The following is a 12,345-nucleotide window of genomic DNA, read 5'->3' as shown; positions in this document are numbered from 1 at the left end:
AACTCCAGGGAACTGGCAGAAGAAACTTTATTTCACAGCTTGACAGAGAATCCAACTTTTTCAAAACGCAGCTATAAAAATCACAATGTCACGTCTTTGTATTCGGACGCGGGCGGAGCTGAAACTAATCTGGATTTTTTTTCACTTGGAGTGGCCCATCTTTATCTTTCCCCTACTTTAAAAAACAACATTGCGGTGGCATGCAGCATTCCCCCTTGTGAGTATGATGTCATCCCGTCATTCCAAACTGGACATAATAACGGGAATGCCCTGCAATGACAAAACAATGGCAAAAACCTCAGACTAAGAAATTGCCACAGAGCTTTGTAAAAACAGTTTTTACAAAAAAAGAACATCGTGAAGAATCAGAGTTCTCTCACAACAAATTACAGTAATTTAAATACTTGGAGGTTTTCCCTTCATTTCTCCAAAATTAGTGTAAATGTTAGTGGGAATTCAATTTGTGCTGTAACTCTGGAGCAGCACGCTCGGATGGCTGCATTTGCAGATCAACATTTCCACACCCTTTCCCGTCCTGTCTTTTACTGGGTGACGCGAGGGTCTGACTCCCGTCATCGCAGTCGTACCTCAGCTCCCACCCCTTCCCCTCTTCGGACTTTGCCTATCCTGTGCTTTCTTTTCCCCCCTATTCTTCTTGTAGATGGTACATTAGATGAAGCTGGTAGTCATCTCAACCACAGCCTATTTTATTGGCAGATTGCTCCTGTATTTTTTTTTAAACTGTTTATTTTGGGGATTTTATTTGCACTTTATTCAATACCTACACGTCACGCTCCTCTTCCCGCGCTGTCCTCTCACACATAAATGCACATTTTGTGACCGCCACCGCGAAACCCTTCCACTTTTACGCCGCTGCCAGCCAACTTTCCTCCTCTTCCTTTCTGAGAATCGGAGCCAGCAGTGCTAAAGGCCGGAGATGGTTGCTAAAGTAAAACTTATTGGATTAAGAGGATCAGTCCAATTAAAACTCGAGCTTTCCAAATACATCAGACGGTCCTGCTCTAACAGGGCCTAATGAGCTGCCATGTTATACAACACAGAGGCATTATTCAGATGATAGCGGAGACATGCGTGGACGGTGGCCAAATTTTTCTAAACTGTTTTCTTGTGATATGTGTATAAGTTCATCCATGTGATTTTGTGTCTCTGTGTGCGTGTGTGTGTGTGTGTGTGCGCGCGTGTGTGGGCACAGAATGAGCCTGTGTGAGGCAAACGAAGCCATGACTGCGGGCCTCGTTCTGCAGACTTTGTGCAGCACATTCTAAGATGCGACTCCTAAAAGTAAAAGAAAGAAAGAAAAAAAAAGAGGCATTTGTCCACTCCCCAAACAACAGCGTCAAGAGTTTTGCACATCTGCTCAGAGATGAAGGGGTTGTGTGAGCTTATAGAGTCAGGGGCCTGGGAATGCAAAATGTCAAAAAGAAGAATACAAGTGTTGTGTGTGTGTGTGTGTGTGTGTGTGTGTGTGTGTGTGTGTGTGTGTCTGTGTGTGTGTGTGTGTGTGTGTGTCTGTGTGTGTGTGTGTGTGTGTGTTTGTGTCTGGTTTCTTTGTCTCACAGAGGACCCTAGCTTAGTTCTGAGCCTCTTAAGAATCACGGGTACCCCCCAGAACGCCCGTGGGCGTCTTTTTGGATAAATAGGCTGATTGACGAAGGCAACAGAATCTACAGACACATGCTTGGAGTGCCCACACACACACACACACACACACACACCCACAAGCACAAAGACACAGACACAAACAGTGGACACACAGAAGACCTGTTCCTAACCTCTGTTATCACTGTTCCGTTTGTCTGTTCTCTTTCTGCTCTTTCACTCCCTCTCTATCTCTCTCTGTGTATTTCTATTGCACAGAACACGTTCTCCCTGTTCTAATACTGTACATTGTGCACACGAGGATGTGCTGTTAAGCACTAAAATACGTGACTCAAAATGAATAGTAAGTTGTTGATACGGGAGCAATTTGCTCATGAAATGGGACCGAGCTTGATCTCTTTGAGCGAACTCTGTGGTGCCGATACTTAAACTGGTTGATAATAATAATAATATAATAATAATAATAATACATTTAATTTATGATCAACATAACCAGCTAGGCTGTAACAGCCTTGTTGGAAATGTAATAACTGGTGGGATTATGTAAAGAGGCAACATTTCTTCTTTTAATATTTTTTTTAATGAATGAATGGCTATGTCTTTGGTTAGGTTTAGGAAACAAAAGTGGTGGTTTTGATTAAATGTATTTAAACATGTAATTATGTTTGTATATGTAAGTATTAAACCAGAAAAAATATTTACATGAATTTTAAGCAGAGAGAAAAGTAAAACTGTGCTGTCGGTCACATGACGATATTGTACTGCAACTGCGAGATCCAATACTTTGACAGACAACAAATACGTTGTCAAATACACAGTATGTTACATGTGAAATGTAATTATGCTGCTACAGTTTAGTCGTATAGAAACATGACTTCTTGGAGACATTTTCAGTTCATCAGCAAACATAATAAAACTGTATGTGATGACAATGATGAAAAAAATTTTGTAGCCAGATTAATAATCAAATGCGTATTAGTCTGGGACCTCACGGTTCAATTTTCGATTTCCAAGAGGCGTTACCGACGGACGCAGAACGAAACGCCTCGGGACACAATTGGGTAGACCTACCACCAGTAAGAGCAACAAATCATGTGACGTCTGCTGAGCGACGCGAAAACGTCGACGGACTAGAGCGTACAGAGGGGAGACGTCTGTGGTGATTATTCCACAATGTCTGTGAAGGAGTGTTGCCATTTTTCGTGGGAGAAATTAGAAGATATCTGCTACTTTTAGTCAAATGTCAATATAAATCATCAGAGGCAGCCTTGGTTGTTTACAGGAGTCGCTTCCCTCCACGTCATGGTACAAACCGGCAAGATTTCTGCCGGCGGGAAATCACTTTGCAACGGAGGGGATCCAGACCGTAGTCTGGCAGGGCTACCAGCATTTATTATAGACTCTGGCAACACCCAGTTTGATAAATGAACAAGACTAGAAGTCTACGGCCATGGCAGCCACGTTTGTGACGCTGTTTAGTGTTGTTCTGACCTAAATGCTCACACTTTTTTACTTTATCTTGGGATCGCCCTCTGGGGATCATGAATTTCTAATAATTTAATGGGGATCAGTACAATACTTGTTGAGATACGAATGCAACTGTTTGTGTGTAACATGATGTGGTGTCTACTTCCTCTGCAGGACAAAGAAGCTCGGACTGGGGCGCACAGTGTCTGCTTGTGTGTGAGCACGTGCCACTAATTGCGTACTTGCACCACTGCCGCGTTCCTTCAAGTGAGGAAAACGTCTCGCTGCGTGAGTGCCGGCCTCGTGTGAGGATGAGGGCCGTCGCTCTGCTGTGTCTCCTGATGGTCGCGGAGGTCGCAGCCTCCAGGTTCGCCCGCGACTCCGAGGCCGGGCCCGAGGCCTCGGAGCCGTCCAGGAGCAACGCCTCCCTCCCGCTGCCTCCGCCACAGCCGGGCCGAGCGCGGGGCTCCTTCCCCCCCATGTGCATAAATCCCACGGAGATCAAGCACGCCTTCAAGTACGTGAACACCCTCGTGTCCTGCCTGATCTTCGTGGTCGGGCTCATCGGCAACTCGACACTGCTCAGGATCATTTATAAGAACAAGTGCATGAGGAATGGGCCAAACGTCCTGATTGGCAGCCTGGCACTGGGGGACCTGCTGTACATCATCATCGCCATCCCCATCAATGTGTTTAAGGTAACCTTATTCATCCTTTGTGTCTGTCCGAGTGTTGGCCCAGCATCTTGATACAAATCGAGTTTACGCCGGCATGCACTGGAAATAGCCGGATTCCCACATTCCTTTATCCCGCGTTGTTAGCCCGTTGATTTTACCCCTGGTTCCTGCTGCCTGCAGACTCGCTGCTGCAATTTGGTTGAAGTTTGACAACTCTTGGTGCCTGTCAGTGTGAAAAAAAAGTTTGGGGTTTTCAATGAAATCCTTTTTTTTTTTATCGCCCCTGGGTTTTTGGTGTCAGATTATAAATACAGCATCAACACAATTCACAGTATGTTTGATTTAATAATTCATCAGCTCCATGTACCCTGCAGCTTAATATTTTAAGAGGATAATGATGCACATTTTCTTCTTCTACTTGATACCAGTATATGAAGTCCTGTGGCCAGCAGTCTTGTGTGCAACACCCAATACTGGAAAAACACTCAAACAGCCCAACACTAACTGTTCCTGCTGTTCGCATGTGACGATCTCTGTCAAGTCACCGGCGACCCAATGTCAACAGACGTCAACATCGCGCAGCGGCATCCAAAGCCATGAGATCAGATTAATATCTCCGTTTGTTGGGTATAAACTAATAATCTGCAGTTTTTGATCACAACATAAAATCTCAATTAAAGGGTTTTCTGCAATATCTTTATAAAAAAAACTGTAAAACTTAAAATTAATTTGATTTATCCCATGGTCTGTAACTGATTTAGTATGACTTCAATCTAAAGCAATTTTCCCTGCGCTGCACTTTCACAGTTATGGCTGAGCCATTTGCAACACATTTCTTGGCAGATCCTGTGGTGAGCTGGGGTTTGTTTGTGCGCTCTCGTCTCTGCTTTCAACGGTCCGTGTTTCATGTGGTTTCCTTCATTTGCATTGCACAAATCTAAACACTTGAAACGAGCATTTGATTCGCTGGTACATTTACAAAAATCTCATCCTCCCTTGTTTTGTTCAACTGACAAATATGACTCAAATGAAGGTTTTCGGTTTGAATGAATGAAAATCTCATACACAATTAGAATAGACAAATCTTGAACATTACAATATTTTGAGTGTGCAAAGCTCGAGTCTGTTCAAATTTAGTGATTTAATGGAAGGAAATTCTGGTAAGACAGTCGAGACAATAAAATAGATTGGAGTAAGAAGCCTCGCCAAAAAATCAAATGTGAAGCCTTTTGTTGTTAACGAACCTTGAACTGATTTTACCCCCGCCGGGGGAAAGACCTTTACAGTGAGGAGGAAAATACCCTTGTTGCTTTTGGCTTAAGCTGCTGCGGCAATCACGGAAGCCGCGAGGAAGAGAGGACCCCTCGGTGAACTGCAACGGTTACATGTGTGACACCGCTTGAATTCCTCTCATCATAAATGTCTTCCCGCTGTCTGCGTCTATCGTTCCCCCCCCCCCTCTGCAGCTCATAGCTGAGGACTGGCCGTTCGGCGTGTACGCCTGCAAGCTGGTGCCGTTCATCCAGAAAACTTCGGTGGGAATCACTGTCCTCAGCCTGTGCGCCCTCAGCGTCGACCGGTAAGTAGAAACTCTGCTCGGCAACCCGGCGAATGGCGAACGGTTAACGCTGGAGGCCGCTAATGCCCGCGTCCGTGACTGTGTTCCGTGTTCGTGCGCGTAGCTACCATGCAGTGACGTCATGGAGCAGGGTGAAGGGGATGGGGATCCCTCTGTGGAAAGCGGTGGAGGTGACCCTGATCTGGCTGCTGGCCGTGGTGCTGGCAGTGCCCGAGGCACTGGCCTTCGACATGCTGGAGATACCGTACAGGGGCAACAAGCTGCGCGTGTGCCTGCTGCACCCAGAACAGACCATCAGCTTCATGAAGGTAGGACACTCGCATCGTCCGTCTCTCTGTCACCACAACAGTGTCACGACCGGGGGAGGTGTCGTCACAGAACTTTTCGGGTTGGAAGGACCGAGTAATATTACTACGGCGTGCTTGTGGGTGGGACTGTCAACAGGTCGACAGGTGTCACGTCCGATTTGGTCCCATGATAAGATGAAAAAAAAGAGTTTCAAAAAACACTCCATTACATGTAAAAGTCACTCATTTTAAATCTTACGCACAAATATTAGTCCCCGCGAAATGGACTTAAAGTATCTCATACGCAGCACTACTGTGAAGGAGGAAATGGAAAATTGGAATCAATGGATCAAATTGGCGGCGATGAAACTGGGTGTTCGGGTTGAAAGATGAAGTGGAAAAAATGTCCAAGTGATTTAATTAATTAAACGCCGATATGACTAAAAAGAGTCATATGATAAAAAGCCGAGACATGTTTTCACAATTTCTCTCTTACGATTTCAGGAACGTGGCCTCGAGGGTGGAAGTAACAAAAAAACTATAAAAAAAAACAACTATCGTGACTTGATTATCAAAGTGATTGATAATCAGCTGCTCTGTTTTACTTGGTCCTGTCTATCATTCATCTTTCACAGAGCCCTACTGACCCTAATCGGTTAGCTCAAGCTATTTTCTCTTTCATCCGCCCGAAGTGAAAAAACCAACCCGTGGACAGCCGAGGGCTCGATCGGTGCGTCAGTGCGTTAATGAGTGAACACAACTGCTGAACTCAAGACACAATGTTCGGCGGATCAGAAAAGGGCTTTGGAGCGGATGATGAACGGGGGGAGTGAGGGATCCGGTAAGCGTAGGAGGAAGTAAAGGGGGGGGGGGGGGGGGGGGGGCTGACGGATGGCAGGCCTGAGCTAAGCAGGGAATCAGGGGATCAGAGGAGCTGGTGATAAAAGGGCAGGAGCTGGAGGGAAGCACATATCTGCAGGGCTGATACGCTGCTGGGCTGTAGATAGGAAGATGGATTGCAGGATGTCTAGCGGATGGCCAATAAAACAGCCGGGGGGGTCGGGGGGGTGAGGAGCATCACGTCCACAGCATCACCTAGACACACACACGCACGAGGAGAGGAAGAGAAGATGACACACAAGAGATAACTTAGGGGGTCACAGCTGTTACCATGACAACTCACCGATAAGGATCTCGCCGATAAAAAAAGAAAAGGGAAAGGCAGAACTTGTGGATGTTGTCCGGCCTGCACCTAATGATGTTCCTCTCGTCAAACACACACGTGAACAGAATGGTTCTCTTCAAAGGGTGCCGGAGGTGGGCAGCAACATGACTAGCGTGTTTCTTTAATCAGGATTTCCTTTTTCTTCAGTTGGCTCAACTAACACATGATTAGTCACTCCTAACGAAGGCGATGCGATACGTGTACACTGCGGGCGATTTGTCCAAATGAAGTGTTTGTGCTCGTAAAACTGTGCAGCAAGAAGGGGAACTGTGGGGACGCTTCTGAAAGACTGCAGGACATGGAGGGAATAAAGCATCCTTTCAGGGAATAGAAAAAAAGAAAGATTTCTAACTAGTGTGTGAAGAAATACATATATATATTTTTATTTGACCCCATAGTTATATTTATTTATTTATAATAAATGAAACAAATAAATAACACTTTTCTTTTTGATCATCTACTTTGATGAATGAAAAAAAAACTGTCCCAGTGAGGTAAAACTTGTACTAAAAAATATTTCACTGTCAGTATTCTGTAAAGATAGAAGACTTTTTGATTCCCTTAAAATGTATGTCAAAAAGTATTTGACTTAACAAGAATTCCAAATGTGATCAAAAGCAACATAACACTTTTCTTCCAACTTTAAATCTCTGCACAATGTGTGCGTCGACAGGAGAAACTATGTGAATACATAACTGAGAAACCTCAGAAACACTCTGTATAATGCAAAACATGTTTGGTAAAGTGAAGACCCGAGGCGGCATTCCACCACCATTCAGTATCGCGTGCGTATGATGTGTCCCTTTTTACAACGGGATTGTTTTGGGGGTCTTTTCCACAGTTCTACCAGGATGTGAAAGATTGGTGGCTGTTTGGTTTCTACTTCTGCTTCCCACTGGCCTGCACAGGAATCTTCTACACACTCATGTCCTGTGAGATGCTCAGTCGTAAAAAAGGCATGCGCATCGCCCTCAACGACCACATGAAGCAGGTATGCAAACAACAGTCGCGAATCACGTAGCCGCGACCTGTCGCACTTGAAGGCCCCTCCGTGGCATCAATACTTGTCTTTCTCTCCTTCTTTCTGTGCGTAGCGGAGGGAAGTGGCGAAGACGGTGTTCTGCTTGGTGTTGATTTTTGCTCTCTGCTGGCTCCCCCTTCACCTCAGCCGCATTTTGAAGAAAACTATTTATGACCAAAACGACCCCAACCGCTGTGAACTGCTCGGGTAGGGCGACATAAATATGCTGCAAGCTTCGCGAGAACCCATTGTTCTCTACTTGCTGTCGTCTTTACAGTAAACCTTTGCACTTTTTCCCCAGCTTCCTGTTAGTGATGGATTACATCGGCATCAACATGGCCTCCCTCAACTCCTGCATTAACCCGATCGCCCTTTACTTTGTCAGCCAGAAGTTTAAAAACTGCTTCCAGGTAAGGGGGCACACCAAAAAAATATGGAGCAATTGTGAAATGCAGTAAACAAATCCAAACAAAAAAAAATCCCTGAACAGCATGCGCGTGTCTTCTTGTCTTGTAGTCATGCCTGTGCTGCTGGTGCTACAGAATGTCTCCCCTGGACGAGCGAGGTTCGGGAGGACGCTGGAAGGGCTCCTGCCACGGGAATGGACTTGACCGCTCCAGCTCCCGCTCCAGTCAGAAATACACAAGCTCATCATAAACACACACTTACACACACACACGCATTCTCTCTCTCACACACACACACACACACACACACACACACACACACACTGTGTACCTCCTCTTCGAATCCATGTTCCCATAAGCTGCCGTTACAGAGAAACAGCGTCGCCCCTGCCATCAGACCGGTGATCGGATCTGAGTGAGGATGGAAAAAAAAAAACGAAATGAGGCCAAAGTCACTCGTGCGGGACTCACAGCAGACTGAAGGACATGAACGATTGGCCCCGAACCGAAGACATGAAATGGCAGGATTGGACCTGTTCACGCTGTAATTCTTACTGCAGAAACCATAATGAAAGCCAAGGCTGCATACATCTGCTCCCACACCCAGGCTGAGGATGGTGTAATCAGTTTAAGGTCCCTCGGTGGACCAATTATGGTAAATGCAGTTAAAGAGAATGTTGATTCAAGCCAGGTGTATAATTTATGTACAGTTTTATTTACCTGCAGATTGCGGACATATAGATATTCCTAGCCTTAGTGCTTCATGTATGAATAATGGCACTGATGAGTACTAACTGTTGAAGCTTCTATACCTCACGGGCAACGATGGAGGGAAACTGTGACCAGAGGGATAGGTAGCGATTGTCTGACAATCATGCGGATGCGCTCACTGCCTGATGCCATGTGCCTTGGTTGACATCACAACCCGAGTGAAATGGGCCCCACTGTGTCTCTTACAGTAATGTGGGGAGTCAGAAATGTTTCATCTGGGAATCGTCGCAGTTCGAGTCATGTGGAGAGCAGCTGTTGTCCGCGAACGCTGACAAACACCAGATGACTTCCATCCTGCCGCACAGACGAGGTCGACATTAGTCCTATTGTTATGGTAGCGCTGACGCTGTTGTCAGCGGGTTCCACTGTGTATAAAGTCCTAACTTTTCTCTTACAATGTAGCTTCTATTTTTCTAAGAAAATATCACAAAACACAGGAAAGCTTGTATTTTCGTCTTCCAAACATGAGGTGTTAGGGAGCGGTCAGGTCACACGTGTGCGTGTTCCTGCGGCTTCACAAATCCCTCTGACCATTTCTTCTCAGAGCTGCCTGAGGAACACATTTTCTACAATGGACACATTATAAGCTTTAGGAAGGAAAAAAAGAAAAGAGAAGACATTTTGTACTGCTGGAGGTTTTTAAGAAGTGGATTTTTTTATCAGAGATTACGTGACGATTATAGGTCATATTTAGAAATATCTAGTTCTTTCCATTCGGTATCGTGACCAAATGAAATCCAGGTAGCATGTGGGATCTCCAACCGATGCGGTCGATCGACGCACGGAGAATTGTCATAGAAGACAACAGTGTTGCACTGTGGGAGCTTTGAGGGGCTGGAAGCACTCTGCGGTCACACACTTGTGACAAATCATGTGATGCCAGCAAATCAAGAAAATACCGTTTACACAGTTGGTGTCTTTTAAAAAAAAGTCATTTATTAGGAAGAAGGAAAAATAAACAGCAGTGTGTGCGTCATCGTACATCAGAGACACTTCTGTATTCGGTCGCGGTTGCAGTGATATCATATGGGCCCACTGATGACACGTGCACCGGACGAATCCATTCGGTCTGCTGCAATTCTACAAGTTCATAAATCTCACGCGTAGTGTTTTATTTTACCAGACTAGTGGGTGAATGTGTCCTCTTTCAAAACCACATTTTCCGCTCGGCAACCCGGCTAGTGTTGAATTACACAAATAATAAATGTGAATTATGTACAGTTCAGTTCATGTTTGGACCAACAAATATATCTCCTTTGCCTGCGTGTTGGAGCGTTTGCGACGGCGCTCAGATCAGCTGATCGCGCAGTGTGTTGCGCATTAAACTCATCATATCTGATTAGCGACATCCCGAAGGAGCTGTGTCCTGGAAGGTCTGAGCGGGTCTGCGAGGGACCGACAAGACATTCAAGATGAATTGTGAATATTGGCCCCTCGTGTTTTGGATTACATCTATGCCACAGCCCACTTATTTGTTGGAGAGAATGCAGTAATAAATGTTATTTTATAGCCTTTGGTGTTTGTGTGTCGTTGAAGTTTGTGTCGAGCGCATACATGGTGCATGGAATTTGGGGTTATTTTCTCACAAATGATTGCCGCCCTGAATTACTGGCAAAACATCACATGCAGGTATCTCTGTGGGTGCGATGTTTGGAAACGTAGATACACCTCTTTTGTTACAACAGTAGTTATAGTTACTTTTTTTTTTATTGCTAATGCACAAAAATCCCTTGACTCCTCCCTTCGAATCAGAGTACAATAATGATTTTCCTTTTTTTGGGGGAGGGGATGGGGTGACATCAGATTTCAGAAGAAGGATCATCAAGAGAGCACGTCAGGGGTGTTCAGGCCGGCCTTTGCAAACTATGGACGGGGGGAATTCAAGTCTTCCAACCGGGCCCCGTTATCCTGACCCAGTCCTGGGTCCCTGGGTCCACAAGTATTTGACAAATACGTAGGTCGTCGTCCTCCTCCTCGTCTCCTTCATCTCTCTCTTCATTGTCTACAGCTATGCCCTCCCAGAACAAAACCCCTGCATTGGCTGCAATCAGCTACAGTTGAAACCAGCAAATATTCGACACAAATTAATCTGACAAAAAAAAAAAATCACGCCGGTCGGACTGTTCACATAATTTCCTGTTCCGTTAATCATTCCGGTCCAGACTGCCTCAAAGCATCCTCGGTATTCTTTTTCTAAGTCTATGAAAATATTTTTTCAATATTCAAGGGGACTGAGGGAGCAAATTATTCAGCATCAGTTAATTACTTCAATTTATCTACATTCGCCATCAGTCAATATAGACCATTGACCATCGCCAGAAATCTAATCTCTGCAAACATTTCATACTTAGGTGGCTGACTTGCAAACACGTGTCCAGCCTTGCCGCAAGCGTGCTCTCCAGAAACGGGGTTTATTTAATAAAATGTTCCACTTTGGATGTGACATCTTCACAAATTGACTCATAACTTCAGTCATGATTTTGCAACATTAAAGCGAGATGTTGACATTTGGGGAAATAACTTTTGACAAGTAAATTGAGATGTCATCAGATGTTGTGCTAAGCTAAGCTTAGTCCCTGTATCACGTGAGGGTGGTATCAATCTTCTTATCTAATGCTCTGGAAGACAGTTACTTACCAATGACCAGTTCTGTCATGAGAACAAGGACTTAGTCACAGTCAATCTTGACATGCTTGCGTAGGCCTATATAGTATATTTCCCATATTGCACATGGTTTTGCCAGATATGAGTCGTATAGCCGGTTTTTCCTCAAACCGTTTTGTCCCCACAGAGGCAGCCCGCTGTCTCGTCCGCGGGGGAAAGGCAACGACAGCACTTCCTGCCGCGCGTGACCATGTATTGATTCAGTTTGTGCACAGAGAGGAGCGCCTGTTCCCAGACGGGTCTGTTGTCAATGTGTGTTTGTGTTGTGTGTGTGAGAGGGGGAGAGAGAGACAGACAGACACAGAGAGCGAGGGGAAAGAGAGAATGAAAGAGGGGCCGAGCGAATCCATCCGCTGCACTACACACTACACTCAAGAAACTCGAGAGGCGCCCGGACAGTGCATACCTCCGCTGAGGCTGCCGCCCTATCCTGCCATGTTACAGGAAAGTGAAGAGAAATTATTTGTCCTTTATGCGGATCCACTCCAATATGTAATGGGTTCTTCCTTGGGTCACGCCCTTAGCCCTCCCCAAACTTTCACGGAAATTGGTGCAGTAGTTTTGGAGCAATCCCGCTGAAAGGCAGACGGACAGAGAAATAACAATAAGAAATATGGCCTCTTCAGC

The 12,345-nt window shown here is 45.3% G+C and overlaps 1 protein-coding gene across 1 annotated transcript in view; it reads left to right on the top strand.

Moving 5' to 3' along the window:
- LOC118319690 (endothelin receptor type B-like) overlaps positions 1-10,566 on the top strand; it is an 11,749-nt gene extending 1,183 nt beyond the window's left edge. The window contains exons 2-8 of the mRNA XM_035650252.2: positions 3,262-3,785; positions 5,231-5,343; positions 5,447-5,651; positions 7,697-7,846; positions 7,950-8,083; positions 8,178-8,286; positions 8,393-10,566. Coding sequence (XP_035506145.1) covers positions 3,399-3,785; positions 5,231-5,343; positions 5,447-5,651; positions 7,697-7,846; positions 7,950-8,083; positions 8,178-8,286; positions 8,393-8,533 — 1,239 coding nt within the window. The 5' untranslated portion in view covers positions 3,262-3,398 and the 3' untranslated portion in view covers positions 8,534-10,566. The remainder of the gene's footprint in view (positions 1-3,261; positions 3,786-5,230; positions 5,344-5,446; positions 5,652-7,696; positions 7,847-7,949; positions 8,084-8,177; positions 8,287-8,392) is intronic.
- The last annotated feature ends 1,779 nt before the right edge of the window (positions 10,567-12,345 follow it).

This window comes from Scophthalmus maximus, chromosome 9 (assembly GCF_022379125.1).
Source record: "Scophthalmus maximus strain ysfricsl-2021 chromosome 9, ASM2237912v1, whole genome shotgun sequence".
In the NCBI taxonomy this organism is placed as follows: Eukaryota; Metazoa; Chordata; class Actinopteri; order Pleuronectiformes; family Scophthalmidae; genus Scophthalmus; species Scophthalmus maximus.
The sequence above is the reverse complement of the archived record's forward strand: the minus strand, read 5'-3'. Positions and strand labels throughout refer to the sequence as shown.